The following is a 27,636-nucleotide window of genomic DNA, read 5'->3' as shown; positions in this document are numbered from 1 at the left end:
ATCGAGTATTCTTTTGTCCATAAAATGTAGGAAAATGCCCATCAGTGTTTTCCAAACCTGGAAATCATGATGTTCTCAAATGTCTTTTCAGTTTTAATGATTTTTTTTTGTCAAATGGAGCAAAGAAACCAGAAAATATTCATCTTTAAGAAGCTGAAAAATCAGAAAGCTTTAAAAAAAACAAAAAAAAAATTCTCAAACCAATTTATCGATTAACAATCATTTAATCGTTGCAGATGGTTTGTCAAACCTGGAAAAGGAAGATGTTCTCAAATGTGTCGTTTTGTCCAAAAACTATTCAGTTTTAATGATTTCTGGAGCAAAAAACCAGAAGATATTCACATTTAAAAAGGAGCTGAAAAATCAGGAAACTTGTTTTAATTCCTTAAAAACAATCAAAATATTTGAAAATCTCACCTTCATTTTGTGCACCTATAACCACTATCTGTGGCTCCGCCTCCACAGCGGGGCTTTCCTCATTAGAGCCTGTCCCTGATGAGCCATGGGGAGCCAGGATCTCCAAACCCTGCGAGACTCCCTCCTCCTCCTCCTCCTCCATCTCCTCCTTCGGGGGCTGATTTGTGTGTATCTGAGCCGAGCACACCACCACCACTGTTTCCACGGCAGGAGGAGACGCCTGCGAGACCAGGTCTAGCCAGGACTGCCGGTTCTTGGCCAGCGAGGAGGCGGAGCTCTGCGATGTCATCGTACTGACTGGTGACGAGAGCGAACCGTTGGCTTCGCTGGGGACTGCAGCGGAGTACGGGGGAGGGAGGGTTCCCTGAAAGACACACATTACACAGGATTGGCATGAAAACAACATCCAGTATTCAATGCATGACAGGTGCAGTGTTGACACACACACACAAACGACTCACCTGATGTGTGCTGCCAAGCGGCCCGGACGCATCCACAGAGTTCCGCAGGGTCTGTTCATAGTATGGCGGAGGAGGGATCTCTGTGCTTTCAGCCTCTTCATGGTCACTGGCTTCACTGTAACACTCTACACATCCAAAAGTGTGCGTGTCAGAAAACATCTGTACTGTTGTTGATGGAGAAAACAAACTTTTAAAATCTAACTTTAAATGTCTGCGTACTCACCGGCTGCTGGGTTCGGTTCTGCTGGCTCATAGTGAATGGAGGCTAACCCAAGTTTATTTAACCATCTGCAAGAAAAATAATATTCAACTGAGTTATTGAGTAGCAAACGGGAAAAACAAGGGAACAAATGCAGTGTTGCACTTTTGTGCGACTTACAGGTTCATCTCCTCGTGGCTTTCAGCAGCAAAGTAGAACATCATGACTTGTGGGTGGCAAGCTTTGAACGCACTGCAGGGGAATAAGTGAATGGAGAGCAGTTTAGATGAGCTGTGAAAAAACCTGTGAGCCTTTCATATTTCTGATTGCTGAGGAACAAAACAATCATGAGGCTGATTTTATTTACTGTGCTCTTTTCCATCAGACACCTCGACAGTTATTACAGGACAGTCTATAACGACGAGCTTACTGTTTCTTCTTGCACTCTATGGCTCTGTCAATCATGAAGTTGGTGAGGTCGATGTAGCCCTCGGCTTTTTCTGCCTGCGACACAGATTGAAAAACAGCGGGCGTTAAAAAACATGCGACACGTGATCAAACCACTTCCTGACATCAACTCCTTCACTCAGATTGCTATTTTCTCTCATTGTGACATAGACGGTAGATAAGAGTGAAGTCACTGTGCCCGTAAATCAAATTCAACGTCAGCTACGTTTGCCCGTGCCTGGGCATGACGGGCGATTAGTGACACTGTCACATTCAGGAAGCACTGGTGGTTGCTTGGAGACAGCTGTGAAAACCAAGTATGACTCATCTGTGTTACAGTTGTAATGTGTTAAATGCCAGTAAGTCACTGTAGCACGTTCAAGAAACTGTTCTCCGAGTTCAAATAATTATGATTAACTGCATCAACCAACCTGCTGCAAAACAAGCTGAATCACAACCCGTTCAGACTGACAGAGTTTTTTCAAGCTGTGTTTAAATGTTTTTATAACACTTAATTAATCATTGAAGCAACCAAGTCCAGTGAATGAAGTCAGATGATATAAAAGGTAAAATGTAATCTGTTTAAAGTGAAATAAAATAAGTGAAAACTCTGACTGACTGCAGCAATAGATGCAAAGAAAGCGTTAAAAAAATGAATGTAAACCATCTCTGAGGCATAATTAGGCCCATGCTGTACTGTAGGTTGTACTTTGTTGTTGAAGTACATCACAAGTGTGTGTGAGAGAGAATCAGCAGCAGCAGGTCAGAGAGAAACAGAAGGTGAAAGCAAATTAAAAGTGGTCACAATCCCACAAGTGTGATCAGCTGCTGAACGACTCAGAAATGTCCTGATTAAATTGAACATTTCAGATTCGCCCGCACAATTTACTGAGCGGCGTTCAGTATCAACTGAAAAAATGTGCTTAAAATACACTTCTGTTCGTGGGGGTAAAGGAAATTTGAATTTGAGAGCAAGTGAGAAAGAGTGAGAGAAAGAGTGTGTGTGAGAGAGAGAGAGAGTGTTGTAAAGGAAGTTGTTTTTTTTATTTGACACCCTGGCTGACCACTTCTACATGATAAATGGCTTCTGCTGATGAGAAAGTGGTTGAAACACAGAGAGGACACTCACCAGCTGGTTGGAGTACCAGTAGAGAGCGGTCTTCTTCAGCACAAACCAGTATTTCCTCCATTTGATGCCCAGGAAGCCTTTGCTCTCCTTCTTCCTGTACAGCCAGCCCTGGTGGTCCGGCTGACCCAGCTCTTTGACCGATATTCGTCTTCGGCTCATCGTACCATTTCCTAAAGCAGAAAACACAAAATGCATAAGGACCTCGCCCCCCCTTTTTTTGTCCATCAGGAAAGTGAAGCTACAGCAAAGCAAAAAAATCTCAATCAATCAATCAATCAATCAATCAATCAATTCAGAGGAGCTGTGTTATATTTAACCTACCTGGAATTATCACAAATCCATCCACAATAACACAAAGATTCACAACTGCTTTCTACAAGAGCACAGACACACAGAGCTCAAGTAGATGAAGCGCCTGAAGTGAAACTAACTAAGCGTTGTCTACAACCCCTTCACATGCTAATTGCCCTGCCATTTCACACACGCCCACAGAGGGGCCAGATGTACATACACACACGCGCGCGCCCACAGGAGGGTCAAAACCACTCACACACACACACACACAAAGTGATGAGACGTGCTCACGAGGTGGCAGCTTACCTCCTCTGCTCTTCCTCTTGGACTTGTGTCGGAGGGAGACCTGTGGAAGAAGGGACAGGAGATGACAACGTCAGGTCAGAGGACTCACAGAAAGGATAGGCATCACACAAGTCATCTCAAAGCCCCACAGCAGAGAAGACGATGAAGAACAAAAGGCTGTCGGGAACATCCTGTTTCTCACTCTCTCACTCTCTCCTCGCTGCTGTTCTTTCTATGTCTCTACAGATGCTCTCATTAACACCTCTTCAACAGTCTCATGTCTGACTTTCTGCCTTGTTTTTGATCTCCCTTGGCCTTGTGAATCTCAATTAACAAACAAAAATAAAGAGAAAGCAACTACAAACTACTAATATTGAACTTTTACATAAAAGAAAAAATAAAGAATAGAGGACCGTTGGGTGTCTCAATATCAGCAAGAACATTTTAGCCACCTGATTAGCAAATGTTAAAAAACACAAAAAGCAGAAGAAACACTTACAGGGTTGTAATCATCGGCGGCCATAGAAGGGGACACAGATATGGGGAAGGCAGCCTGTTGAAAGAAAATAAAGATAAAACTTAGGAGCAAATGTGTGGGTTGACAATATTACTACCCACAGATGAATGCTGAGAAAATGCCTGAGTGATTTATTTTTTGCTCCACAATGAGAAAAAAAAGGAAGTGACGTCATGGACTGACACAAGGTTTCTAGATTTGCTCTTTTTTGTTCTTCCTCTTCTCAAGAAAAGAAGGTTGAAGACAACGGAGAGTTAATGTGGATGAGCAACACAGTAAATAAGACACAAAGGTCACTGTCAGCAGTTTTAACCAACCCATGACACGTACCGTACATAAAGTAATCCTATTAATGAGGAGGACAGGATTCTTCTGCACTTAATAATAAAAAAAACATCTTATATTTTGAAATGTATCGTCAATGAACTGTGACATAAAAGAAATTGTGAAATCCAAGTTGCCATTATTGACTAACTTCCCCTGTGTGCTTTAGTTCCTGATTTGTAAACTCACAGAACTCGAGAAGCACAGGGAATATTACAGACACCAACCAAGTATGTTGTGATAAAAGATTCCAGGTCTGTTTTTCTTACATTTCATTGACTTCCAATCACTTGGACAGCCAACACACAGTTTCATCCCTAACCTTAACCATGTCCAATTAATACCTAACATCAACCTAACCACAATTTAAATCTTTGCTCAGTTCCTCAGAAATGAGTTTCTGCACGAGTTCTGGTTTTTATGAGGTCTACTGGTCCTGACACAAGGTCAGTGTTTATGCCAGTTAACACAACTCAACATCAGTCTCAGAAGATATGAAAGCACAGATGGTGGTGGTGGTCTGGTAACAAGAATCCGGAGTTCAAATGCTGCTGCGGTTGTTTCACATTCACATTCGCCACAAGGCCAGTGCACAAGTCCGCAGTGTAGTGAGAACAGGAAAAGAAGAACGAGAACACCCATACCTGCTTCTCTGAAGCTCCACGGTTTCACCTTGTTATCCTCTATGACTCCCCAAGAGTTCACACAGAGACAGCAGAAGACGTCTGTCTAAAGCTTCATCTGTGCATCACTGCACATCTGTGTGTGTGTTGCACAACCCAGACACATCACATGCATGATTGTGAGTGATGTGACTGCGTGTGTTGATCACCACATCAACCTCAGCACAAGTGCGACTGTGAGGGAGCCTGTTTTTAGTAACCTACTTCCTGTTGGATTTTTTTTTTAATTGTATTTGCAGACATAAAAGTGGTTTTTTTGTTTGTTTTGTTTTTAAACTGAGATTTACATTGGTTCTTTTTATGGAAATGAGCAAATATGGCACATTTACATGTCAGTGTCAACTGGTGTGTACTGACACTATATTCAAAATAAAATTGTGATAAAAACACTTTGATAGCCATCATTGCAGATGGCGGCCATTATGCTATCAGCATATTATCTTTCCCTTTTTTTTTATTTTGTACCCTCTTCATTAAAAGTTCAGCAGTTATTATAGTAACAACAGAAGCACAACAACCCTTTCAAGTAAATATAAATGAATACTAATTTGTATATAACCTTTTATTTATTTATTTTTTACGATTTGGTTTTAGCCAAAACAGGGTAAGCTAGCAGCAAAACGCATACAAATTAACAACAACTACCATCAGAGAACAATTAGTTTAAACTGACCCCATGGTAAAATAAATAAATAAATAAATAAACTAAAACATAATGTTTTATACGGTCACTTTACCTTCCACCATAAACGTAACGAAAGGAGCTTGGACCGAAGGTTCTGCTCAAAGTCTGACCAAACTTTCGCGAACATGTCGGTTAAAAAAAAACGAAGAAGAAGAAACCCAGGTGCGTTCACGAAACCACGAAACCAGGAACCAGGTGGGTTATTCTTTACCCCGTTACTCCAAAGTAGGTCAAACACAAAGTGTTACTAAATTTAAGGCAGCTCTAAAACTGTGTGGTACTTTTGTGTGTGTGTATTTTTGACTAAATTTAGGTTTTTTACGAGAGTATTTGCAGTTACCAAACATATCCACTAGATGTCACCGTAGTCCCTGCCTCAGTCTGAGCCACAACAAAGACTTGATGGAGTTGCACTAAAAGGGATACTTGACTAAAAGTAAAAGTATGTTACCAGAAAGTGACTTTTAAAAAAAGAAATATAGACATTACTTAAGTAAAAGTCTCAAAGTATAGGACATGTACCGTACTTAAGTATCAAAAGTAATTTTCTGATATGAAATGTACTTTAGTTTTAGAAGTAAAAGTGAGGAGTTTGGATGGATTGAGCCATGGTGGTTCAGTGGTAGGACGAGTTGTCTTTCATCTGGAAGGTTGTGGGGTTCAATTCCAGGCCCTGCTAGTCTATATGTGTCCTTGAGCAAAGACACTTAACGCCATGTTGCAGCGTGTGAATGTGTGATAATAAAGAAGCTCATCAAGACTGAAAAAAGTGCTATATAAATACAGACCATAATACCAACTCTTCTTCTTCTGATTTTATTTGGTAGTTACGAGTATAAGAGGTTGTTAGGGGAAATGTAGTGCAGAAAAAGTTGCTAGAAATATAAATAACAAATTTATAAAGTAAACATATGTGACTTTTGTACTTAAGTACAGTAACTTTGTTACATTACAGCACTGGTAAATTTGAGTTTATGCTTAAATAACTTTCACAGAACTTACACTGAATGTTCTATTCACTGACATCACTTGAAATAAGTCTTGATTTTTCTGTGTAAAGGAGACAAAAACACAAGTGTCTCATGTTACAGGGGCCACTCGTAGCTGCGGGGAAGCTGCGGCCTGGCTATCAACGCTCTCCGCTGTCTCAGCTTGCAGCCATAACAACATGGCTGTGAGGAAGCAGAGATGAGGCCTGGATGCTCGGGCCTGCGTGAATCTGTGCCAGGAAAGCGGTAAAAACCAGCAGACACATTCCTGAGCCCTGCGTTATTATAGTCTGCATTGCATTTTTACTGAAATAAACAGGGGCCTCCTCTCTCTCTCTCTCTCTTTCCACTTGCTATTGTGCTGTGGAGAGAATGGGGGAGACCCCCACCACCCCTCCTTTTATTCTCACACCGTAGCTTCCTCTCTGCCTCCCCTCTCATTTGTCCTTCTCATCCATATTAAGTAACTTCCTCCAGCAAAAGAGCCGCTCCTCCCTTCACATTTCAATTAAATGCGTTGAATTAAGTGAAACACTTTCCTTCTCATTTCAGTACTAAGGGGGAAAAAAAGCCTCAGCGTGCCACTTTAGGGTGATTTAAAGGGGCAGTTCCAGTGAAGGTGGGTCTATGTGAGGTAATCTCGCCTGCGACTTGTGTCAAAGGCCTGAAGGATTCACTGGAATGCGGATTGGTCACACCATTGTAGCACTCAATCTCCCATCACGAGCCATGCTGAGAATTGTTATGGCACTTAGCTAATGTCCTTTACAACCACCCCCCTCCCAGAAACTGTGTGTGTATGAAGAAGAGGAGTGAAAGTGTGGGGGGGGGCAGACAGAGAGGCTATTATTCAGTGGGGGAAACTCACAGAGTGTAAATGGGGGAGGAGGGTGCAGCAGGGCTGGAAATGATATCTGATTCTCGTCACCTCAGTTTAGATCATCGTCATTATAGGACAAAATGAATCAATATCCAGTGTAGAAGAAGACGGTATAAAGACACATTCCAAAGAACAAATGTCATATACTATTCCATACAAACATGTTTTGTCCTGTATAAATGTTGACAAGGTCAAGGTCAAGGTTTTTTTTGTTTGGTGCAACAACAAGTTAGCACCGGGCCATAAATCAGCATGAATGTGATTTGTCCACTTGTCACTGTTGATGAGAATGAGCTTAATGCATCTGACCTTTGTGGAGGTGCATGTGTGGTTTGTGTCACTGAGGGATTGACGTTAGCTCATGGTGTAGCGTCTCAGTATGTACAGTCAGGAGTGCAACACTCTGTTTACCCCAGTAATCATTGTACTTCCATTTGTTTCCTAGCACAGTGGTTAGGGTTCATTTGATTTTGGGGGCCCCTCTCCCACCAGTTTGACTATTATTGATATCAATGTAACACTTTAAATTTGCTGTAATTGTTGTACTTTAGAGGGCAGTAGAATCACAAAAGTGGCCTAGTATTAATTTGCACTTTCATACGGTGATGGGGAACTTGAACACCTAAACCGGTTTAATGACTTTGGTGTTTAAAAATGCAAATTGCAGCACATGAGCACATTTTCAACTTCAAAATAAAACCAAATAACTTAAGATCAACAAGCTATATTACGGAAGAGTATTAAGGACACATGTAAGAAAATAAATAAAACAGCATGGATTCTGAGATTAAAGTCAAAAGTTTAATTTTTAATCTCAGAATTCTAACATTTTCTTAGAGATTCTGACTTTAATCTCAGTATTATGACAGGAAAAACAATTATTCTGAGATTAAAATCATAATTCTGAGATTAAAGACAGTATTCTGAGATTATAATCTGATATTAAAATCAGAATTCTGAGATTAAAGACAGTATTCTGAGATTATAATCTGATATTCAAATCAGAATTATGATTTTATATTCTGAGATTAAAGTCAGAATTCTGAGATTAAATTCTGAGATTAAAAATCATAATTCTGAGATTAAAGTCAGAATTCTTTAATCTGAGATTCTGGCTTTAATCTCAGAATTCGGACTTTAATCTCAATTCATGGTGTTTCATTTTTTTTTACACGTGGCCCTAATATCTTTCTGTAATATATAGATTTATCTAACATGTTATTAAAATGTTTTTGCATAGCTGGTTTATGCCTTGGGCTGACTCGATGAGGAGCAGATCAGGTGAGACCGTGCAGCCGCTCAGTGAGGCAGCGCTCTGAATGAAAGTTACATGTAACAACTTGAAAGTTCAGGTTAGCATGTGAACCACTGGCACCAAACACAGCACACGAGCTGAGCCCAAGTATCTAGAGCTGCTTTGATTTAATGGATGTTGGCTGCTTTCCTCCAGACTTCAAGACTCTTGCGGATGCCAAATGCCGCTAAACGCCAACTGCCGTTAAACTCTATCCAACTAATCTGGGACGTTACACTCATCAGGGAAGAGAAGGAGAACTTTACTCCTTATGAGCCTGAATATAATCTAAATACGACATAAAAAAAATCATCATTTGTCTATGGAGCCTGATAGTAGTAGTAGTTTTCCAGTTATTTGGCTGCAAACTGAAATTGTGAAAGTCAGATGCTGTTATATTTGAGTGTGAAATGTAAGTGGCCTGCAACTGTGGGTTTTAATTTCATCTGCGCCTGCCAAAGCCGAGGCCTGCAGTGGCATTCTTCACATTGCAGCATGTGCAGATGCTGTCACGCACTGGATTACTGCATACATTTTTCTTTTTTTTTACACTTGATAGTGACTTACTGCTTGCGAGAAGGTCCAGGATCGTACATGTGGCTGATTATACCTGTGGAAAACACAGCAGAGACAATGCAAGTCAACAGACGGCTACTTTAAAAGGGAACAGTAGCAGTGCTATTACAGTAAAAATTCTGACACATGACTTACAACAGCTTATTCATAACCGTTCATTATCTTTATCTACGTTCCAATCCGTCTCACTTTGATTTGGCTGGAAACTAAATGGATCCCATGGCGACAGTAATGCTGTTGGCATTAAGTCACTGCTCTGATAATACATTTGGAAACCAGCCCCAGCAGCATGGGCAGACAAGAAGCTTGTTCCCAATGCTCAAAATACTCGATTCACCTCAGCTGGGGCCTCACCCTGCAATTTCAGGGTATGAAATTGTCTCTGGGTAGTTTTTTTTTTTTCCTGCCTCTTGATTGCTGACATTTTTCTATGTTCTCCTCCTCCTGTCATCCATAAATCTTCACGTCATTGTCTGCTGGTCAAATTGCTAGTTTGCCGTTGTCGTGTTTTGCAACTCTGAAAATACGACACACAGTTTTGCTCTTTATGCTTTGTCACGTGGGGGGGGGGATGTTTAATCGATATGGCACTCGATTAAATTCACCGTCAGTCAAATTCCACTGGCGTCGTGACACCGTTACACGCCGCAGATGAGTCAACAGCTGCATCCACAGGATTCACCACAGCATCTCTTCCATGTACTCTAAACATGTTTTGATCAAGCGTGGAGAGAAAAAACAAAACAACACCGGATGTGATGCATGTGTGTGTGTGTGTGTGTGAGGCTCTTGGAATAGAATGGCCGGCATTGAGTCATCGATCATGGCGTTAACGTGGGGAGTCACACCTCCTCAGGTTGAATGGCAACCCTCATGTCGTCATATTTCACAGCGGATGGGTGGAGTTATTTATAGTTGGTTTGGACGCGCAGAAGAATGAGGGTTTTGTCACGGTAGTGACATTTCTGGAGATTCTTGTAAATGTGAATCATCATGGGGGTGTGGGTAGCGAGAGATGGTCACACATGAGAAGTAATGTCTTCTAAAAAAAAATAATGACTGCAAAATCTTTGTTTTAATTTGTCTACTTTAATGGCAGAAAAGACTATGCATGTTTGTATAAGTGAGTAATCATATGGTTTTTGTAGCTTAAGAATAAGCCTTTTCTATCTTGTCAGCCAGCCAGAGTGTTTGTTTTGTATTTCAAAGCTTAAAATTAAAAACTTTAATTATTAGAGAACAGTGCATCTGTATGTAATGTTTACATCAAATCCGGCCCTCCTGACACCCCTGATTTAAAGGGTACCGTTAGCAGAAGCTGCTTATTTAAGTCGGTCGTCCCTTAATGTTAATTGATTTAAGATTGATTAATGTATAGATGTGTCATCCCTTAATGAACCTATAATTACTCAAAATATTTCTTTTTATATTCAATTTATCTTCTTTATATGTGTAATACCTGATTTTAATGTATGTGTATTACGTGTTGCCCCTCCCTTTTATTTATTCTTTGTGGGTTATTGTGTGTAAATATTGTCTTGACCTCTCCCGTTGTGTCTTTTGTATATATTTTTCTGAAATCAGTGATTAAAGACATCGCTGCAAACTGGTCCACGGGTTACACTTGCAGTCCTTTACACACGGACAATAACTCCATTGTTTTGACCTCACAGCTGTCACCATGTGTTTGTGTCTTCATGATCATAAAAGCGGGCCCACCCACTGCCGCTGACCCTGCACTCTGTGACAGTAAAGATTCCACAGCTTACTGTCACTCCCTGCATGAGCAGCAGACCCACCCTGCTCTTACACCTCTCTTGTGACCTATAGAGTTTATGTGTGTGTGTGTGTGAGAGAGTGGGAGGAGGAAGAGCAACTCACCGATTGAGGAAGTCACTGCTGGAGTACCAGTCAGGCCCCTGTGATACATAAAGAAAACACATGTTGCACATGGAGCTGCTCTCGTTTTTCTTTTCTCGACGACCACCATTACGATGTTTGCGATTCATTAACAACAAATGATTCCACATGCACAGTCAGTCCATCCGGACCAGTAATTCATTCCTGTGCAAACATTTTGGACGTGCAGGCACACACCATGTTAGCGGTTAGCGAGCTTAGCAGTGGGCTGAGCAGAGTGCAGGTGGTATTTTAGCAGACCACAGGTTTTTCAGAAAGTGCAAATTAGTGAGGACCGCAGGCGACTAGAGCTTGGCAAGCTTGGGCAGAGCAAGACATGAGGAAGAAGAAGAAGAAGAGGAGGAGGAGATAAGAAAAGAGGCCCATCTCAAAGCGGTAAAGTCATGCACAAAGACACACAGGGGGAAAAGAGGTGAGAGTGGCGGCGGGTCTTCCTTAACGGCCGTCAGATCTTCAGCTCGGTGATGAAAGGTGTCGATCCTTCCCCAGGCAAACGCTTGCAATCGATGGAAACGGCAAAAGCTTTCAGGCGCAGTAATCCTACACCTGACTTTTAAATGTTTTAAAAAGACAACATATGTGCAGGAATAAGGTTTCTTTGACCATATGGTGCCCACAGCTGGGATTTTGAGGGACGAGCGGTTACCTAAACGTCATCAGCTGAGACACATCGGACACGTATCCCGATACGAGCTCTCTGGTTTCGGTGCAGGCTTAAAAACAGAAGCGTGAAGAGTTCACCTTTAAAAAGGTCAAAGCAGGTTAGCGAGCGCCGCCGCCTGCTGTGTCATTAGCGCAACATGCTACATCGACAAAAACTCCACACCCAATGGAGAAAGAAAGACAATACAAAATATCAGAGAAATAACTGACATTTTTAATAAACGCTATTCAAATTTTACAAAAGGCAAAACAAAAACAAAAAAAAAAACCCCAACAACAGACACTTCTTCTCCGAACTGTCTTAAATAATAATAATAATAATACTGTCATTTTGTGATAGGAGGTCTTTCCATAGCATTAGCTAACAGGAGGCCATTTAACCTGTGTTAACCCTAAATGATTGGTTGTAAAAACACTGGTTTTTAGAAGACTTAGTCATTACAGTCAACCAGCTGTATGTACAGGCCCCTTCAGCCGCGTAATTGCAGAGTTTTGTGAACATAGTGCATAGCTTTAAACCAGCACAAATATTTGCTAATGACAAAAAAAATAAAAAAATCCCCTTCACCAAACCAAAGCAGCATTATCAGATAAAGGGACTTTTAAATTCTTATTTTTTTTTTTAAATGCATAGCTTACAGGAGGCAACCATTGGCAGAAGGTAATGTAACTGTTCACAATAGAAGAAAATGTAATAACACTTTGTTTTAATTCTTATAACTTACTTGTGCAGATATAATCAAAATCAAACAAAGCAGATGACGTGATATGTGAGTGTTCTGAGATTTTTAAATAATGGTACCAGAGAGCATTTCAACCCAAATATCACTTTTATCACTTATGTACAAGGAGTCCAGGAGTGTTCTAAAGCTGAACAGAGCGTGTCCTCTTGAGGCAGAGGGGGGGGGGGGGTGATGACGCAATGTAGTGAGTGCTACAAAAGCAAGTTTGGTTGAGGAGGAGTAGTAGTTGACAGTAGTGGTAGTGACACCAGGGAAATATGGAGGTCAGGGGGAGACAGGAGTGTGAGAAAGCCCGAAGCTGCCGAAAAAAACACGGCCCGGACGTTAAAAAACATCAAAGGCACAAGACAGGAACAGGAAGCCCCGGACAGGAAGCGCATCATCAGTGAGTCAATAGCTTAAGCCGCGTGATCCAACTGACCAGTAGTGAGCGCTCGGCGGTGGCGCGCTTGGAGACCGGCTGCGCCGCGGGGGCCTTCTTCGTGTCCTCCGGGTAGGGGATGGTGGCGCTGTTGTGGAGGTCTGAGTTGGAGTAGTAGCGGCTGCCGCGGATGTGGTCCACGCGGATGAGGTGGCGCTCGCCGCCTGTGGGCCGGTAGGGCGACGACACAGAGGGGACCTCCTCCGCGATGGTGGGGATCCTCTCGTTGCTCAGGTATCTGTAGAGGAGGTCGTCACCTGAAGCAACAACAAGAGACAAGGAGCAGGTGAGTCGACACGACATAAACGTCCACAAACATCTGTGTGTCAAACATGCCACGCCCTTGCATTTATAGATGCAAGGGACTTCCGTTTGTCTGACTCTGACATTGTTTGGATGAGAAATACAAGAGAAATCCGTAAAAACAGGTTCTACACTCGTTATTTTCAATGTGAGAACATGTGACATGTGACAAGCACACAAATGAGAACATTGTCTCAAACTCTGACCTGGAGCTGATGACAGTACACCTGCTTTTGTTTCATCTCGTTTGGATTAGTAATTCAACTCTTTTTACGTGTTTGAACACGGGCTCCTTGAATCGTCTGCAGGTCGTTCAGGTGCGCGAAAGTGGGATCACATTATCCCAATTTTGTCAAAATCCTAAAATTTAGACTTTGACTTTTAGAGCATTTCATGGACAAGCTCTTTTAACCCCTTACTCCTCAGGACGAGCACTCAAAAGCTTTTGTTTGTGCCTAAAACTACAGACCAAGAGGTGACCTTGCTTTCAAGTCTCTCGCTCCTCAGCTGTGGAACAGTGACTCGCTATCTGGTGCTTTTAAAAAACAGCTAAAGACACAGCTTTTAGTTGACTGGATACCTTAGTTATACTATTTTTTGGTACATTTTCATATTATATTTTAATGTGATGTATTACATTATGTATTATATGTATATTAGATGTATTATATTACATGTTACTTTAAATGCCACTCTGCACTTTGTGATTTTATCCGTGAAAGGTGCTATAGAAATAAAGTTTACTTACTTACTTACTATAGCAAAAAATTTACAATGCTGCAGAACAGAAACCGGCAGAGAATTTATTTTTAACATCGAGGAACTTTGTTTTTCCGAGTGTGTACAGGATGCAGCTTACATTCCACTGTGTCTTTTGTCGAGGTCAAACTGGTCTGTGTCCACTCCACACAAGTGGCTTTGAACCTTCTATCATGCAGTCAAAACTCCTGAATCAGTTGGTGTAAGTTCTCCACATTTGAAGGAAAGGATGCACCAAGACACTCCACTGTCTTTATTTTGGTTGCACAAGCAACAGGACTGCAAACCCACAAAGGGCCTGAGTTGAAATTGGAATTACAGAAGGTTTAAAAGGACCATTGTACATACCTTTCCTTCCCTGTGCCCAAGGCTTGGCGTAGGGATCGACCACTCCAACACAAGTATCCACTGGCATTGACAGGGGCCGCGGCTTACCTAGAGGCACAGAGCAGCATCATTAATATTTATTTTAGTGGTAGAACATCCACAGGATCCCCTGCTCACAGTGTACTGACCACGTGAATGCTTGTGCTCTCTCATCCTGGGCAGGATGACGTTGGCCTCGATGGGACAGCCAACTCTGAGCTTGTCGTAGTCTGAGACGGTGCAGCGTCTCCTGCTCTCCTGGTCCAGATAGTAGTTTGGTGACTCGGAGCCCTTTGGTCTTTTGCTGATGCTGGAGAGGGATTCTGTTCTCAACTCTCTGCGGGGGACGAACAAACCAAACTCAGTCATTTGTCACGGCACAACATGCCAATCCACTGGGTTTAATTAGGAGCCAGAACACCCATAATTAGGATCATTTGAGATCAAGTGATGTCACAATAGCAGCCTTGGAATTATATAAAATGTGACAAGGCTGCACATGTTTGTTTTTTTGAGCACATTCTGTCTTTCTCCCGGAGACGAAGAGGAAGCAGCGATTGCTGCGGTGGAAGTGGTCAGAGCAGAGTGGGCTGACGACAAGCGGAACAGAAAGTACAGTAGGAGAGAGATGTGAGACCATAATAGGCCCAGGACACAGTCATTATTCACCAGCCTCAAACGCTGGGGTGATGAAGTGTGGCAAAAGTCGTCTGAGTGGGCTCTTGGATTGCTTACTGTGGTGTGGAGGTTGGGCTTCCACCCTTGTTTTTACAGCTTATATTTAATGCCTTAACTTTCACTGGCATTCACTGATGAATGAATGAAACTTGATAATCTAGATTTGGCAGATGAAACACGACAGCTCACCTCGGGGTGTATGGCATCGGCGGGGGAGGGGGGATGTACAAGTCCACAATAGCTGGCTTCTCTTTTTTGGTCGATCCGTTAGCCGAGCCGTAGGGAGACTGAGCTCTGATCAGCGAGGAGTTGTTCTGGGGAAAATACAGCACAGTTCATCACGTTAAAACTTCACGCAACATTTAAGAATCGGTGATTGAAAACCTCACTTCCGTTTATGTTTGTTTGTTTTTCACATTCAGGACCTCGTCTGCATTTTCCTTTTTTTAAATATGGCTTTTAAATGGGTGGAGTTTACTAGATGTGGTGAGACATGTAAGTGCTTGTGCGTCTCCTCGGGTATAAACCTTCTTGTTTGAGGTACGGAAAGATTGTAAGTGAGGTCCAAAATAGGCTGCGAGACGTGCACTTAAAACTGTATTCATTGACCACAGTTATGTCTCCAAACACTTAACAACACTGTGGCCTTGACTTTGATTCCCCCGCCGTTGTCATCAGACCTAAAGAATACATGTGATTGTACAGCGGCACGTACTGAACATCCGATCTGGGATCTAGTGAATCATTATTCTTCAAATAGCTCGTATGTGCACAAATGATATAATATTACAAAGCCAGTGCCAGTGTGAGTGATTCATCTCTGTTTTTCCTTCTGCATCCTTATTTTCACAGAGAACTCAGATGGCCAACGCTGATACCTCTCAGCGCTTGTTTAAACAAGATGCTGGTGGACATGTTGACATTGGCCACCTCTGTGTTGAGAGGCTCTTTTGTTGTTTGGAGAAACTCAACTCTTATCTGATACACGCTCATCTTTCCTTTCTCGGGCTATGAAACAAAATAAACGGCCTCATACGGACGAGACATTGTCACAGTTTGGCTTACAACGGGCTCCATTGTCTGTCATGGTTGAAAACTAATTCTAATGTGTTCACATTGAGGAAGAGGAGCAAATTGGATTAGAGTCACGATATTTACCAGCTGCTCGCGACTCTTTTTCCAAACAATACACACTTAAGCCGTTTTCCTCTTCATCAAATGTCCAAATATCTAAACCACCGTTTGTTTGTTTGTATAATAACCCGGGTAGAGTCTAACCAGACTAACACTATAAGCCGGCACAGCTTTATCTCCTCAGCTGAATGACATCACCCCTCTAACGTGGCTCTGTGACACTTGCCTCAACTTGTTGTTTCAGGAAACCAACTCCCTAAAAATCTGATAATTGTTTGACAATGACAAAGGCTGCTGATGTTTCGAATGTGTACTTGTGTGTGTGTGTGTGTACCTGAGGCACTGGAGGTTTCCAGCGCATGTTTTTGAGTGGGGCGGGGGTGAAACCTGTCGTGCCTGATGGCCTCTTCTTAAGAAGGAGCACCACGCCTTTGGGGTCCTCCCTCAGCTTAATGACCAGGTTTTTCAGCTGCCAGCCCACCTGGTGAACAAGAAGAGGACACACAGACACAAGCCGAGTCAGTTTCAATCAAAAGTTTTTTTAATAATAATCCAAAAAAAAAGGAAAATAAATAAAGTTCTCACCACTGTCTGCTGGTTAACCTGGATCACCTCATCCCCTGCGTGTATCTTCCTGCTCAGGTCTGCAGGCGACTAAACAACAAACACACACTTATGACTTCAAATCCTGACAGACAACATTTACAGCCAGCACAACTGTTCTATCCAACGAAACCATGGTGTAAATAACTTTGTTTGTTTTTGCATTTCCACTCCACAAGCAAAATAATCTGATATAAGCGGACAACTCAACAAGTTCCACTCCGGCAAATACCAATTCAATTCGTCCTCATGTCACACAGATGTCACACGAGATTAACCGGTGATTAATGCCGATGATTCAGGTCCTGAATCACAATTAACAACCGGATACGTGTGAAGATCCAACCGTGGCAGTGATGCTGCAGCATGAGTCACAGACCGGTTGTCTCAGTGTTGGGAAACAGGTAGGGACATCTTTTTTTTGTGGTCGCTGCTTGTGATGGTATCGTAAGTAAAGGAACGAGTCCCTTTATAGATGAGTAATTCTTAACTTTAACCCCCCAGTTACTCATTTATACCCCCAGCATTATTTGTGGAAGATGGAGGAGGATGAGAATGCTTTTTTTTCAACCCGTTTATCAGATACGCTGCCAAAAAATATGAGCTATGGTCATAGAAATTAGATAAAAAGACGCAGTTCTGATACAATCAAGTTGCTTTCAGACATAAACTGAAGCCCAGACATTTTCTTTTTGTGTTTTCTGGACATTTAGTGCCAGGTTTATCCGAGTGAGTCAACATGAGAATACATCATGACAAACTAAACAGAATGTGCATCATAACATGTGTTTTTATTGTGAAGTATACATCATTTTATATCAAAACAAGCACATTTTACTTTGAAATCCTGTCTAATATCATCATGAATATCTTATATTGCCCACTCGCTACTGAACAGTTGTTTTTCTCCACTTTTTTTCTCTAGACCGGCCCCCTCTTGACCAGACTAGATGCTCATTAGCCCCCAGGTCATTTGAGTTTGACACATCTGGTTTAAAGCATATACATATATAAATTGTGCACCATCCCCTTGCCTGGATTATCTGGAAACGTTCCTTAATGAACTTTTCCTGCCATTTAATCCCACATATGCCAAATGACGAAATATGGAAAATGTCTAAACCTGATCAAAATGGCTTCACATTGTGTTTGTTTTTGCTATAATAAATTAAATTCCAGCACAGATAGAGGCTGACTATATTATTGTTGTGTGTCTGCATATTGATAAACTTACATGTTCCGTGGTTCCTGTGATGACATGCAATCCATCGTAAGTAGACTTGATGTACATCCCCTAAAAAAAAACAAGACAACTTCACTTTTTTGTGGGTAAAAATATAATATTCTCAGATTAAGACGAGAGTACGTGAGGGGCCATGCTTTGACAGGGATTCTTGAAGAAGCAGACACTCAGATTAGGACTAGGGGGTAAAAAGTTATGCCTTACCAAACCCTCTCCTGGTTTGATATTGGTCAGCTGGACTTCGTCCAAACAGGCCGACTGGCTCATCAGGGGGTCAGAGGTGGTTCTCACAGTCTGATCACAGATGCTGTTCAGAATCTTAGACTGCGGCGGAACAGACAAAAACAAAACACTCTCATGAGGAAAACAAGAAGCACAAGACTCGCTTTGATCATAACTGGTGTGTGAAATCCTCTGACGACGCTTCTAATGAGCTGCACACGCACAGGTTAGAACATGTCAGGTCACACCGCTTCGCCCGAATATCGTAACATAAAGCTCTCGTCCCTCGTCAGTTTGTTGTCGTGTTTGCTGACTGAGTGTGTTTGTTCATGTTTAGAGCAGGTTTAAAGGGCTAAAGGGCACCATTAGTGCACTCGTGCACACATAATAAAGCACTAAAATCAGTCCTGTGCACACCGCCTTGCTCGTTCTAGAACAAAAAACTCTAATTTGTCACCATCAGACGCATCGTCACGGTGGCACGTGTTTTGTTTTCCCTCGACTTTTAGAACATTTTATGTGGATGAACTCAGAAACTGGAGCAAAACAGGATGCAGCAAAAAAGAGAAGCAATTAATCGTTACAATGGCGACTGAACTCAGATTAGACGATCAGATTTAGATTAGGGAACACATATTCACCATTAATTAGTTGCTTATTAGCAGCATGCAAATTGGTAATAAATTTGCTCTTAATTAGTCATTACTAAGTACTTATTAATGCCTTATTCTGCAACTGGTAAGCCATTAACTAAGAGTTTTCCCTCAATAATCTCAGAAGTTCAGAAGAATCTCGGAAGTTGTTATATATGAGTTACGATCTCAGTATGCTTTGCTTAGTACGGACTTTATAAGGTAGTAATATCACAAGAAAAGGAAGAGATCAAGATGCCACTTTAATATGGGGAACATATTCTAAGTAACAAAGACTTAATTACTTACTTACTTACTTCTAATAAGCAATAATTCTGAGGTCATTGATGGAAAACTCTTAGTTAACGGCTTACGGGTTGTATAATGAGGCCATGCAGTATAAGTTCATTAATAAGTACTTAATAATGACTAATTAAGAGCCAATATGTTACTAATTTGCATGCTGCTAATAAGCAAGTAAATAATGGTGAATATGTGTTCCCTAATCTAACAGACCACATCAGCCAGACGTCTGGACACTTGTAAGGCTTCTCAGACATGGCCTTGGTCGTCATTCATGGGATAAAAGGACTGATTTTTTAGGGGTGACGGCTTATAATTGTGGTCCTAGTGTGTAGTGTGATCTCGGCATTACAGAGAGAGAGAGACAAAGTGCTAAAGGAAGCCCAGTGTCCACCGAAGAAGTCTGGAGAGTGTCAGAAACAGGAAAGAGTGACTGATGGCCTCCTCTGCTGGCAATCCTATAAACCTGTGTGCTCTATTCACATAGAAAACTGCCCGAGCTGCTTGTTACACACTCATGACATTAACCTATACAAGACACCACTACATAAGAAGTCCGAGGTCTCCCTTCAAGTTTATATTTGGCAAACAATGAGAGATTATACAGTGTACTTACAACTTCCAGGATCTTCTCCTCCATCTCGTAAACACTGCAGTCCTGTGGCACATAAGAAAGTGATGACAGATTAGACCAGAGAGTAGCAAACAACAGGGAGGAAAGTTGTTCAATGGCTACACAGAGAAAAAAGTATAGGGGTCGGCTAAATACGATGCAATCAGGACTCCGGATATAGAACTGAGGAAAATGGGGAAGAGCCACAAATACACAGCTTTTACTTTTAAATCACCTCTTTGCCTACATTCTGGGGGGATGCTATAATTGCATAGTGTGGTTCAGTAAAATATACCGGAGCTTAAACACCATATGAAGCATCATAATGGTGGGAAACATGGAATAAAAAGGCTGCAGATAAAGCACAGTAGCTGTGGTCTAGCTGATAAAAGAAATGTGCACAGTCAGCCGGGGAGACTGACCACCATCACAAACACGGGACGTTCAGACACAGCTGAGGCAACAACTGTGTTGTTGTTGGTGGTTAAAAGGGGCTGGGGGGGGGAAGGGGGGGCAGTCTACGGTAGGTGTGTTGTTATTTGGGATGGGAAAAGCCCAAGGGAAGCCAATCCATCAAAACACAGGTGAAATGCTTCTGTCAAAACTCTCATTTCTGCAGGGGCCCTCACCAGCCACAAGCCTTTGTGACACTAAATAAAGGGAAAACTGGTGTTGTGGCCCTCACATCACATTGTCAGGGGCGTGCATGAGCATGTGCCTGTGCCGTCTGCACAAAGCCCGCTCTGTTGCTCTTTGTGAATCCACCGAGCGGACATCAACTGCGACGTCGAGCAAGTTCTCCCATGTTTCCGCAGCTTGCACTGAAATGGAGCGTCTCTTTTCAAACACACTTTGTTTATCCTGCTGTCGGGGTTTGTATGTAATGACACGATTTGCATGAACGTCTGAGGCCATGAGCGATGACTTCCCATAAAAGGCTTCTTCTGTCTAGTCCATGTTTGAGAGCTTAATTGAAGGACAAAGCTCTTTTAATACAAACTTAACTTTTCCATATTTGCTTTTACTTAAACGCAGGAAAAGGTTTTTTATTTCACATCATTTGTAACGCTCTCTCGCAATGTTTCCATACAATAATATGTTTTCTACAGTCAGCCAAAAACACACGGTGGTTTCAGGGTGAATTAGGTTTTGTGAGCATCGACAGGCAACTACATATTTCAGTGTTTGGATGACTTGACTGAGCCCACGGCGGTGAGCTAAAAATACACATTTCAATGCACCGCCATTTATACAAGGTTTCTCTTTTGTTTAAGCGTCGTTTCGTCAAATCATGTGAAACAGATCTAATCCTTCAGAGATCTGCTTTGTGATGTGGAAAAATAATAATCCCGTATCTTCTACGACGACTGGAGCCAGATCACAACTAAGCACCGAGACAGGTTGAAGGGACAATTCCCTGGGTGTACTGATCCGGCACGTTATGAACTGGATCTCACAGACAGTGTGGATCAGATGACTCTGTGTGTGTGTGTGTGTGCTGCTCAAAGAGCCTTTGATCTTCCACCAGAGTGGATTTACATGGTTGAGCAATGAAGTAGCAGAGTGCCTTTTAACCTAGAGAAGAATACGTGCATATACCTGGTCCTCCAACACCCCTGTTTGATCTACTCTATCAATAAATGATGCAAATATTATCATTATAGTTCCACGTTTGGCCTCAATAACGGAATCTCTGTCAGTGTTTTTTCCCCCTTCACAATAAAAAGAGAAAAACAAACACGTCCAAACATTCTGGAACACACAAACGCCACGAGGAGATCACTGAAATATGTATTCTTTGAAAGAGACTGACCTCAATACAGACGGGATTTGCGATGTGCCTGGAGTTCTGTTGCGGCGTCACATTGTGTGTAGACACAGGCTTCATTCATGCAGAACACATAAATTGTGCGATCTAAAAAAGCCCTAATTTTTGTCTGAAGTTCATGAACGAGTCGAGTGAACCCTGTGCTCCCCCCTCTCCCCCTTTATTAAATGAATCGCCGTGGTGATACAGTCTCCTCTGCAGCCTACTATAATAACCAGTAGCTCATGTGCTTGCCTGCTTCTTATTAAAAAACAAAGACGGGGGTCCGACTGGTTTCATTAAAAAGGGTCAAATATCTTGTAACTTTCTGTGAGAGTTCAAATGCTTTAATGGCAGCTTTGGTTAGATTTTACGAGTTGATTTAAAACTAATGGCGGGGGACACACACACACACACACACACACACACACACCAAACTTCCATATCTTCTCCAGCTGCAGGAGGAAAACCAATCGCTCCAGCTATACAAGACTCTTTCAGCACCTCACGATTGTTTATTCTCCGCCATAACCTCCCTATCTCACATGGCAGTGTGGGAAATGTATACCCCACACCCGGCTGGATGACCATGACCGAGACGCCCATAGTAAATCACCAGAGGTGGTGAAATCCCAGACTCTAGCGGGGGAAACAGGCACTCTGGGAAAGGAATTTATTTTGATGTAATAAGCCTCCACAAAATGACACCTGCGGTCTGACCGGCCACTTTCACCGGCGGTGCTTACGACAAAGCCTCGAGACGGTGAGATGAAAACTGTACATACTGAACTGTGAAGGGAAAAGCCGCTCGCCAGCTGCCTTTAAAAAAAAAAAAAAAGAAGAAAGAAGAATAAATATCTACTGGTTGAGTAAAAACTGACGAAAGAAATACCAACTCAGCCGTGATGCAACGCTGGAGCAACTGTCTGCAGGAGACTTTGAAAACACTGCATCGTGGATGTTTGCTGATGCTCTGTTTTAACTGTTTTAGTGATCTATCTGGCCGTCAGATGGACCACCTCCTCACTGCGGCGCTAAAACCTACACGCAGGAAGTGCTCCTCAGACAGTTTGGTCTCCCACTGTGAGCATCTTGGAGGAGAGGCAAGAACAGAAACCACATGGCTATGGAGGGAGAAGAAGAAGAAGAAGAACGGCAGCCTGGGGAATGTTGGCAGCCACTGTTAAAAGAACACCAGTGGGTTTTTTTTTTTGTTTTTTTTTTTATGAAAATGGAGACACAAAAGCGACGTTAACCATTAAGTGCCCCAGCACTGAGGGGGTTCTTCCTTATTAAAAAGCACAGGGGAGGAAAATAACCCAAGAAAAACAACAGCATGTGCAATAATGTGCTCAGACTTCTGGCTTCAGGTTTACGCCGTGCTGCCAGACCACATTTCCCATAACTCTCTTCTCCTACACTTTATCCTGCGTGTCTCTGCCCCCGAGCTCAGTGGTGGAAAAAGCTGTTTTTGTGTGTGTGTGTGTGTGTGTGTGTGTGTCCCCGGGGCTGTCTACATGTGTGTTGTTGAACTAACGAGCGTGCAGACCTGTTGAACTGTGGTGGTGAGCTCCAGGCACAGCTGAATGATCTTGTTCTTGGTGGCTGTGAAGTCACTGATCCCTGTAAGAGGCGTCCTGCGAGCGGACAGAAGAGGGGGAAAGAGAGAACATTAGGGTCCAGTGATGGACTGCGGTGGAGCCGCGTTGAACTTTGTTTCACTGCACAATTTCAGTATCTATGTATAAAAAAAATAGTTTGATATTAATCACATCCTTCACTCATAAAACAGAGAAACTGGATATATATATATATAAAAATAATGGTGCAGTAACGTGGAGTCAGCGATAATACTGAGCTTCACAGCAGATGCAGTGAACCTCTCTCTGATGACTGTGTGTGGGTGACTAGCCACAGACAGACTTGGTTGTAATTCAAGAATGTCACCATTCTGGTGCCCCCCCCCCCCTTTTTTTCTCTCTCCCCCGACTCCATATAAAAACACACATACTCTAAAATAGCTCCCCCCAAACATCAGGCCCTAAACCAACATATCAACATGTGCCTCTGCGCATTAGATTAAAACTGAGTAAACGTTGAGCAGAGTGGCGGGGGCCGATGTGGGAAGGGCAGGGGGGGCCGACTAAATGTTGCATGGAGACTATAACTTGTTTCTTACTACATATGTAAGGTGGATCGATTTAAAACTACTGCACAGACCCAATTTTTCCAGACAGAGAGTTTTCCGTTCACATTGAACGAACACAACAGGAGTCGTGCGTGTCAAACACGTTCACATTTTCCTGGAATGATCTGGCAAAAAGGGGGCGGTGCCTGGGTCCGGCATGCAGGAGGCAGGAGGCAGGAAAGTTGCTGCACCTGCTGTGAATTTCCTGGAGAGTTTCCTTTGCTGTATTCTCATAGTCAAGGATTCAAGCTATAAAATCATGGGAATGCATGGGATGTAATCTTGATTATGTCCCACTTGGTGCACTAATAATAATAAAAAATGACCTCATACTGCATTGTCAGCATCAGTCATACCTCACGTTTTGCTTACTAAGCCTGTGTGCCAGTAATGTGCCAACATACAAACTTATTAGCACCTCATATTAACTTTTTAACACTGACTAAGTACTAAAATGAGAGAGTTAACAAAAAAAATGAATATTTACGATATAATTTCTCTATAAAACCATGTAAAATGTGAATTATGTTTTTAAAAAGGCAGTATCGGTTGAAAGAAAAACTGTATAAGAATGACTGCCATTACGTTTCGGTAAATAATATGATTTATTTATTTATTTTCAGGTCAGAGAGATAGGCGTAAAAGGTTTTTAAACAAATATCATTCATTTAATAAAAATGATAATTATTCATGTATAATGTGTTTTAGAACAGGTCATCAGAAGAGCAGAAGGGATACAGACATCATATCCAAACAAAGAAGGATTAATTCCACCCCTTCCAAGTCTACATTCAGTAACTATGCACACATTACTGACAACAGTGATGAAAAGACAGGTACAGGCACAGTCTAATTACCTGTCGAGCCAAGCCAGGAGGCTCTTCGCGGCTCCGATGAGCTCCACCACCGAGGTGAGGAAGTCGTTGGGTGGCTTGCGCGAGGTGCTGCCGTCGTACGCCGGGCTTTTTCGTCTGTCACACGTGGCCATGTGTAGAGTGTTGGTGGCAGCTCTCATCCTCACCACCAGATTCTTTAAGTTGTCCGTCTCCACTCCATAGTTCTGAAAAAGATAAACGAAGGTAAACAGTTTAAAACGGACACGTCGCTCTAATCAAACTTAAAAACCACACAAACAGCCGCATTTTTACTGTCTAAATCTGGGAGGTACCTGCTTTTTGTCCCTAAGGACAAAAGCGTGTTTTTTCCTGTGTAATGAATGGCTGTAATTTTTTTCCTTTGACAGACGTGATTTAAATGCACTTGACTCTACGAGACTGCAACAGGCATGAACATTCCCCCTCACTCTATGGATTTGTACAAGGGTGCACATGTGCCATCACCTGACTCCTATCAAGCAGAGCAAAGTTTGCATTCTTGAGGCCGGGTTGTTTCCTGCTTCTGCATTCCTGCACTTTATAGGTTATTCATATGCAAAGGGCAGCACAAGCTCTCTCTCTCTCTAGGTAAAGTGCAGCCCAGCTGTCGCAGTACTGAGTACTGAGCTATTACAAGATACACACAGTAAAGTCGTGTCTGCGACTGCACACGGCCACATCAGATTGGCCGTATCTCGAAATGAGAAGGGTCCCACGGCACGGCAGTGAAGTTCCAGTAGAAGATGCTCCCAACAAATGCACGGTTAAAAGATCTGGAGTCTGGAGTCACAGTTGAGTTTGCTATTAGAGCTCCAACACTTGGGGAGAGAGTCTCCCTCGTGACCTCAGACAAATTACATCCGTACCCTTATTTAGTCTAAAAACATTGTTCTTGAAAGGTTTTGGGAACAAATGGCTGTACATATTTAGATTAAGATTCCCACTCATCATTTTTAGGCTTTAGTTCCTTAATTGCTGCTGGCCTCTCCCCCCATTTTCCCCCACCTCTCCCCTGCCCCCCATTTTTCCCTTTCACTCCGACCGGCCGAGGCTTATAGGGCACCTCTCCATGTCTGGTTCTGCCAGAGATTTCTTGCCGGGAGGGAAAGGAGTTTGTTTCTTCTCCACTGATGCTCGCCAAGTGCTTGCTCGTTGTTTTGGCTTCTTTCTTTTCTCTGCCATAGCACGCATAGTTACTTATACTTGGAAAACATGCACTTCAAGGCCGTTTTTTAAAAAAAGTCATACATTACTTTGAACGGTTACAGTGTTGTCGCAGAGCTGAATGTCTCGTCACACCCCTGTGGCCACAAAGAGATTATTTAACAGTTTTAAAACTGATGTTCTGCTTTAAGGTAAGCAGAAAAGGGGTGGCCTTGCACTTGTGAGGTTACTTGGTTGCTTCACGTGTGATGTAATGTTACAGTAGCTTGGCAAAAAACAAAGTAAATCTGCAACTGTTTTTAGTGTGTATGTTTATCTTACTGCCTCTTGCCAATGTGTGCCCAAAAACATACAAATCATTTCACTGCAGCTGCCAAGGAATCAGTGAATGAGTCAAACGGTAGCCGTAGGCTGCAGTCTTGCCCCTGCCCCACGTTCACATCAACACCATAAAAGAGAATCAAACATGATCAGAGGATAAACGGGAAAAAGACGAGAGGGGAAGTCATTTGACGGTTTTGGTTTCTCGTCCAGCCGTTAGCTCACACTGCGCACTGGGAGCATTTTTCCCCAAATCAAACGTCTCCACTGGCTTTTTCATTAACAGGCTAATCACACAGTCACAGCAGCTCCGACGGGCCCACAGATGTCCAGCGAGTCTTTGTCCCACACTGCCAGCTGAAGTGAAACCCACGCCCGAGTCAAATCTGTGGTTGCAATAAAATAAGACCATTTTTTAAGCCAAATTTACATGCCTTTTAATAGACGCGAGTTAATCTAGAATCAAGATGACAAGAGGCTTTTTAGAGAGGCCATGCATTGATATAAGTGTCTGCAGGGGAAATGGATACTAGTTACCACAACACAGCACTCTCTGCCCCTGCCACAGGCTCTCATGGATCTGACTGGACAGAGAGAGTGTGTGCATCTGCTAAAAAAGCACCATGTAAAGACGATTCTACCCCAAAAGTAAAGTACATTTACAGATCTGACATAATACTGTGTGTTCACATGCATGCTGGACTATCATGAGTGCGCCCACTGGGGTCTGAGAGCAAATAAGGAAGTGTTGGGTTTCAACACTGACTCTGCAGAAGGCATCAAAGCCTCCCAGTAAAATTAATTGAAATGTTCTTTCTTTGTCCCAGGACAGCAGTTTGGTCTTGAAAGCTGTTGAGTCAAAGAGAAGCAGGAGTATAAATTCCTCCTAAAGTGCTGTGGGGCTGTAAGTGAAGCCACCGATCATGATGATTTAGGTTGAGATCTGCAAACAGGACGTTAACGTTTCCGTGAAGGTGAAATCTTTATTTCGTGCACACTTGTGTTTAAATATTGAAATGATATTTAAGTCAAGGGCAAAAACAGATGTACATGTACTGTGTCAGCAGGAACTAAAGGTAAATAAGACAAAGAGGGACAAACGTAGTGGGGGTCGGGGCAGATAGTGCAAGTGGAGTGGGAGGTTTTCTTTGTCCTGGCAGTAGCAGTGACCTTGCCACAGTTAAAGCTAATTGAATCGGGGGCCTCAACTTCCTCTCAAGGGGTCTGAGGAAGGCTGAGTCCTCGCTCTTAATATGGCGGCTCCAAAACGGGCAAAAAAAACATTTTACCACACAGCTTCAATCAGAGGTGAAAGGTCGCAGAGAGTCCAACATTCCTAAAAGCTTCAAGAAAGTGCAATGTACCTGATAGGCATCTTATTAAATTGCACAATACTATAAAATATAAAAACACACATTACAGTATGTATGACAAAGCAGCAGCAAATATTTGAATAAAGAGAATAGAATTCACATGCAGGGATTTTCTTAAAATAACA

General features: G+C 42.4%; 1 protein-coding gene across 4 annotated transcripts in view; it reads right to left on the bottom strand.

The window, feature by feature from the left end:
* LOC131444470 (connector enhancer of kinase suppressor of ras 3-like) overlaps positions 1–27,636 on the bottom strand; it is a 45,314-nt gene that overhangs the window by 1,640 nt on the left and 16,038 nt on the right. Inside the window, exons 3-23 of one of the 4 annotated variants that reach the window (XM_058614803.1) lie at positions 24,636–24,838; positions 23,140–23,227; positions 19,787–19,828; positions 18,218–18,337; positions 18,005–18,064; positions 16,753–16,821; positions 16,502–16,648; positions 15,223–15,347; positions 14,505–14,692; positions 14,338–14,424; positions 12,928–13,184; positions 11,062–11,099; positions 9,172–9,214; positions 3,732–3,785; positions 3,254–3,293; positions 2,654–2,823; positions 1,508–1,581; positions 1,258–1,329; positions 1,102–1,166; positions 879–1,003; positions 418–781 (exon numbers count right to left, since the gene is read on the bottom strand). In XM_058614803.1, coding sequence (XP_058470786.1) covers positions 418–781; positions 879–1,003; positions 1,102–1,166; positions 1,258–1,329; positions 1,508–1,581; positions 2,654–2,823; positions 3,254–3,293; positions 3,732–3,785; positions 9,172–9,214; positions 11,062–11,099; positions 12,928–13,184; positions 14,338–14,424; positions 14,505–14,692; positions 15,223–15,347; positions 16,502–16,648; positions 16,753–16,821; positions 18,005–18,064; positions 18,218–18,337; positions 19,787–19,828; positions 23,140–23,227; positions 24,636–24,838 — 2,431 coding nt within the window. Of the gene's footprint in view, positions 1–417; positions 782–878; positions 1,004–1,101; positions 1,167–1,257; positions 1,330–1,507; positions 1,582–2,653; positions 2,824–3,253; positions 3,294–3,731; positions 3,786–4,717; positions 5,018–5,493; positions 5,915–9,171; positions 9,215–11,061; positions 11,100–12,667; positions 13,185–14,337; positions 14,425–14,504; positions 14,693–15,222; positions 15,348–16,501; positions 16,649–16,752; positions 16,822–18,004; positions 18,065–18,217; positions 18,338–19,786; positions 19,829–23,139; positions 23,228–24,635; positions 24,839–27,636 lie in introns of those variants that run through there. The other 3 variants (XM_058614804.1, XM_058614805.1, XM_058614807.1) reach the window with 3 other exon arrangements.

This window comes from Solea solea, chromosome 18 (assembly GCF_958295425.1).
Source record: "Solea solea chromosome 18, fSolSol10.1, whole genome shotgun sequence".
Lineage (NCBI taxonomy): Eukaryota > Metazoa > Chordata > Actinopteri > Pleuronectiformes > Soleidae > Solea > Solea solea.
This window is presented reverse-complemented; position numbering and strand designations above follow the sequence as displayed.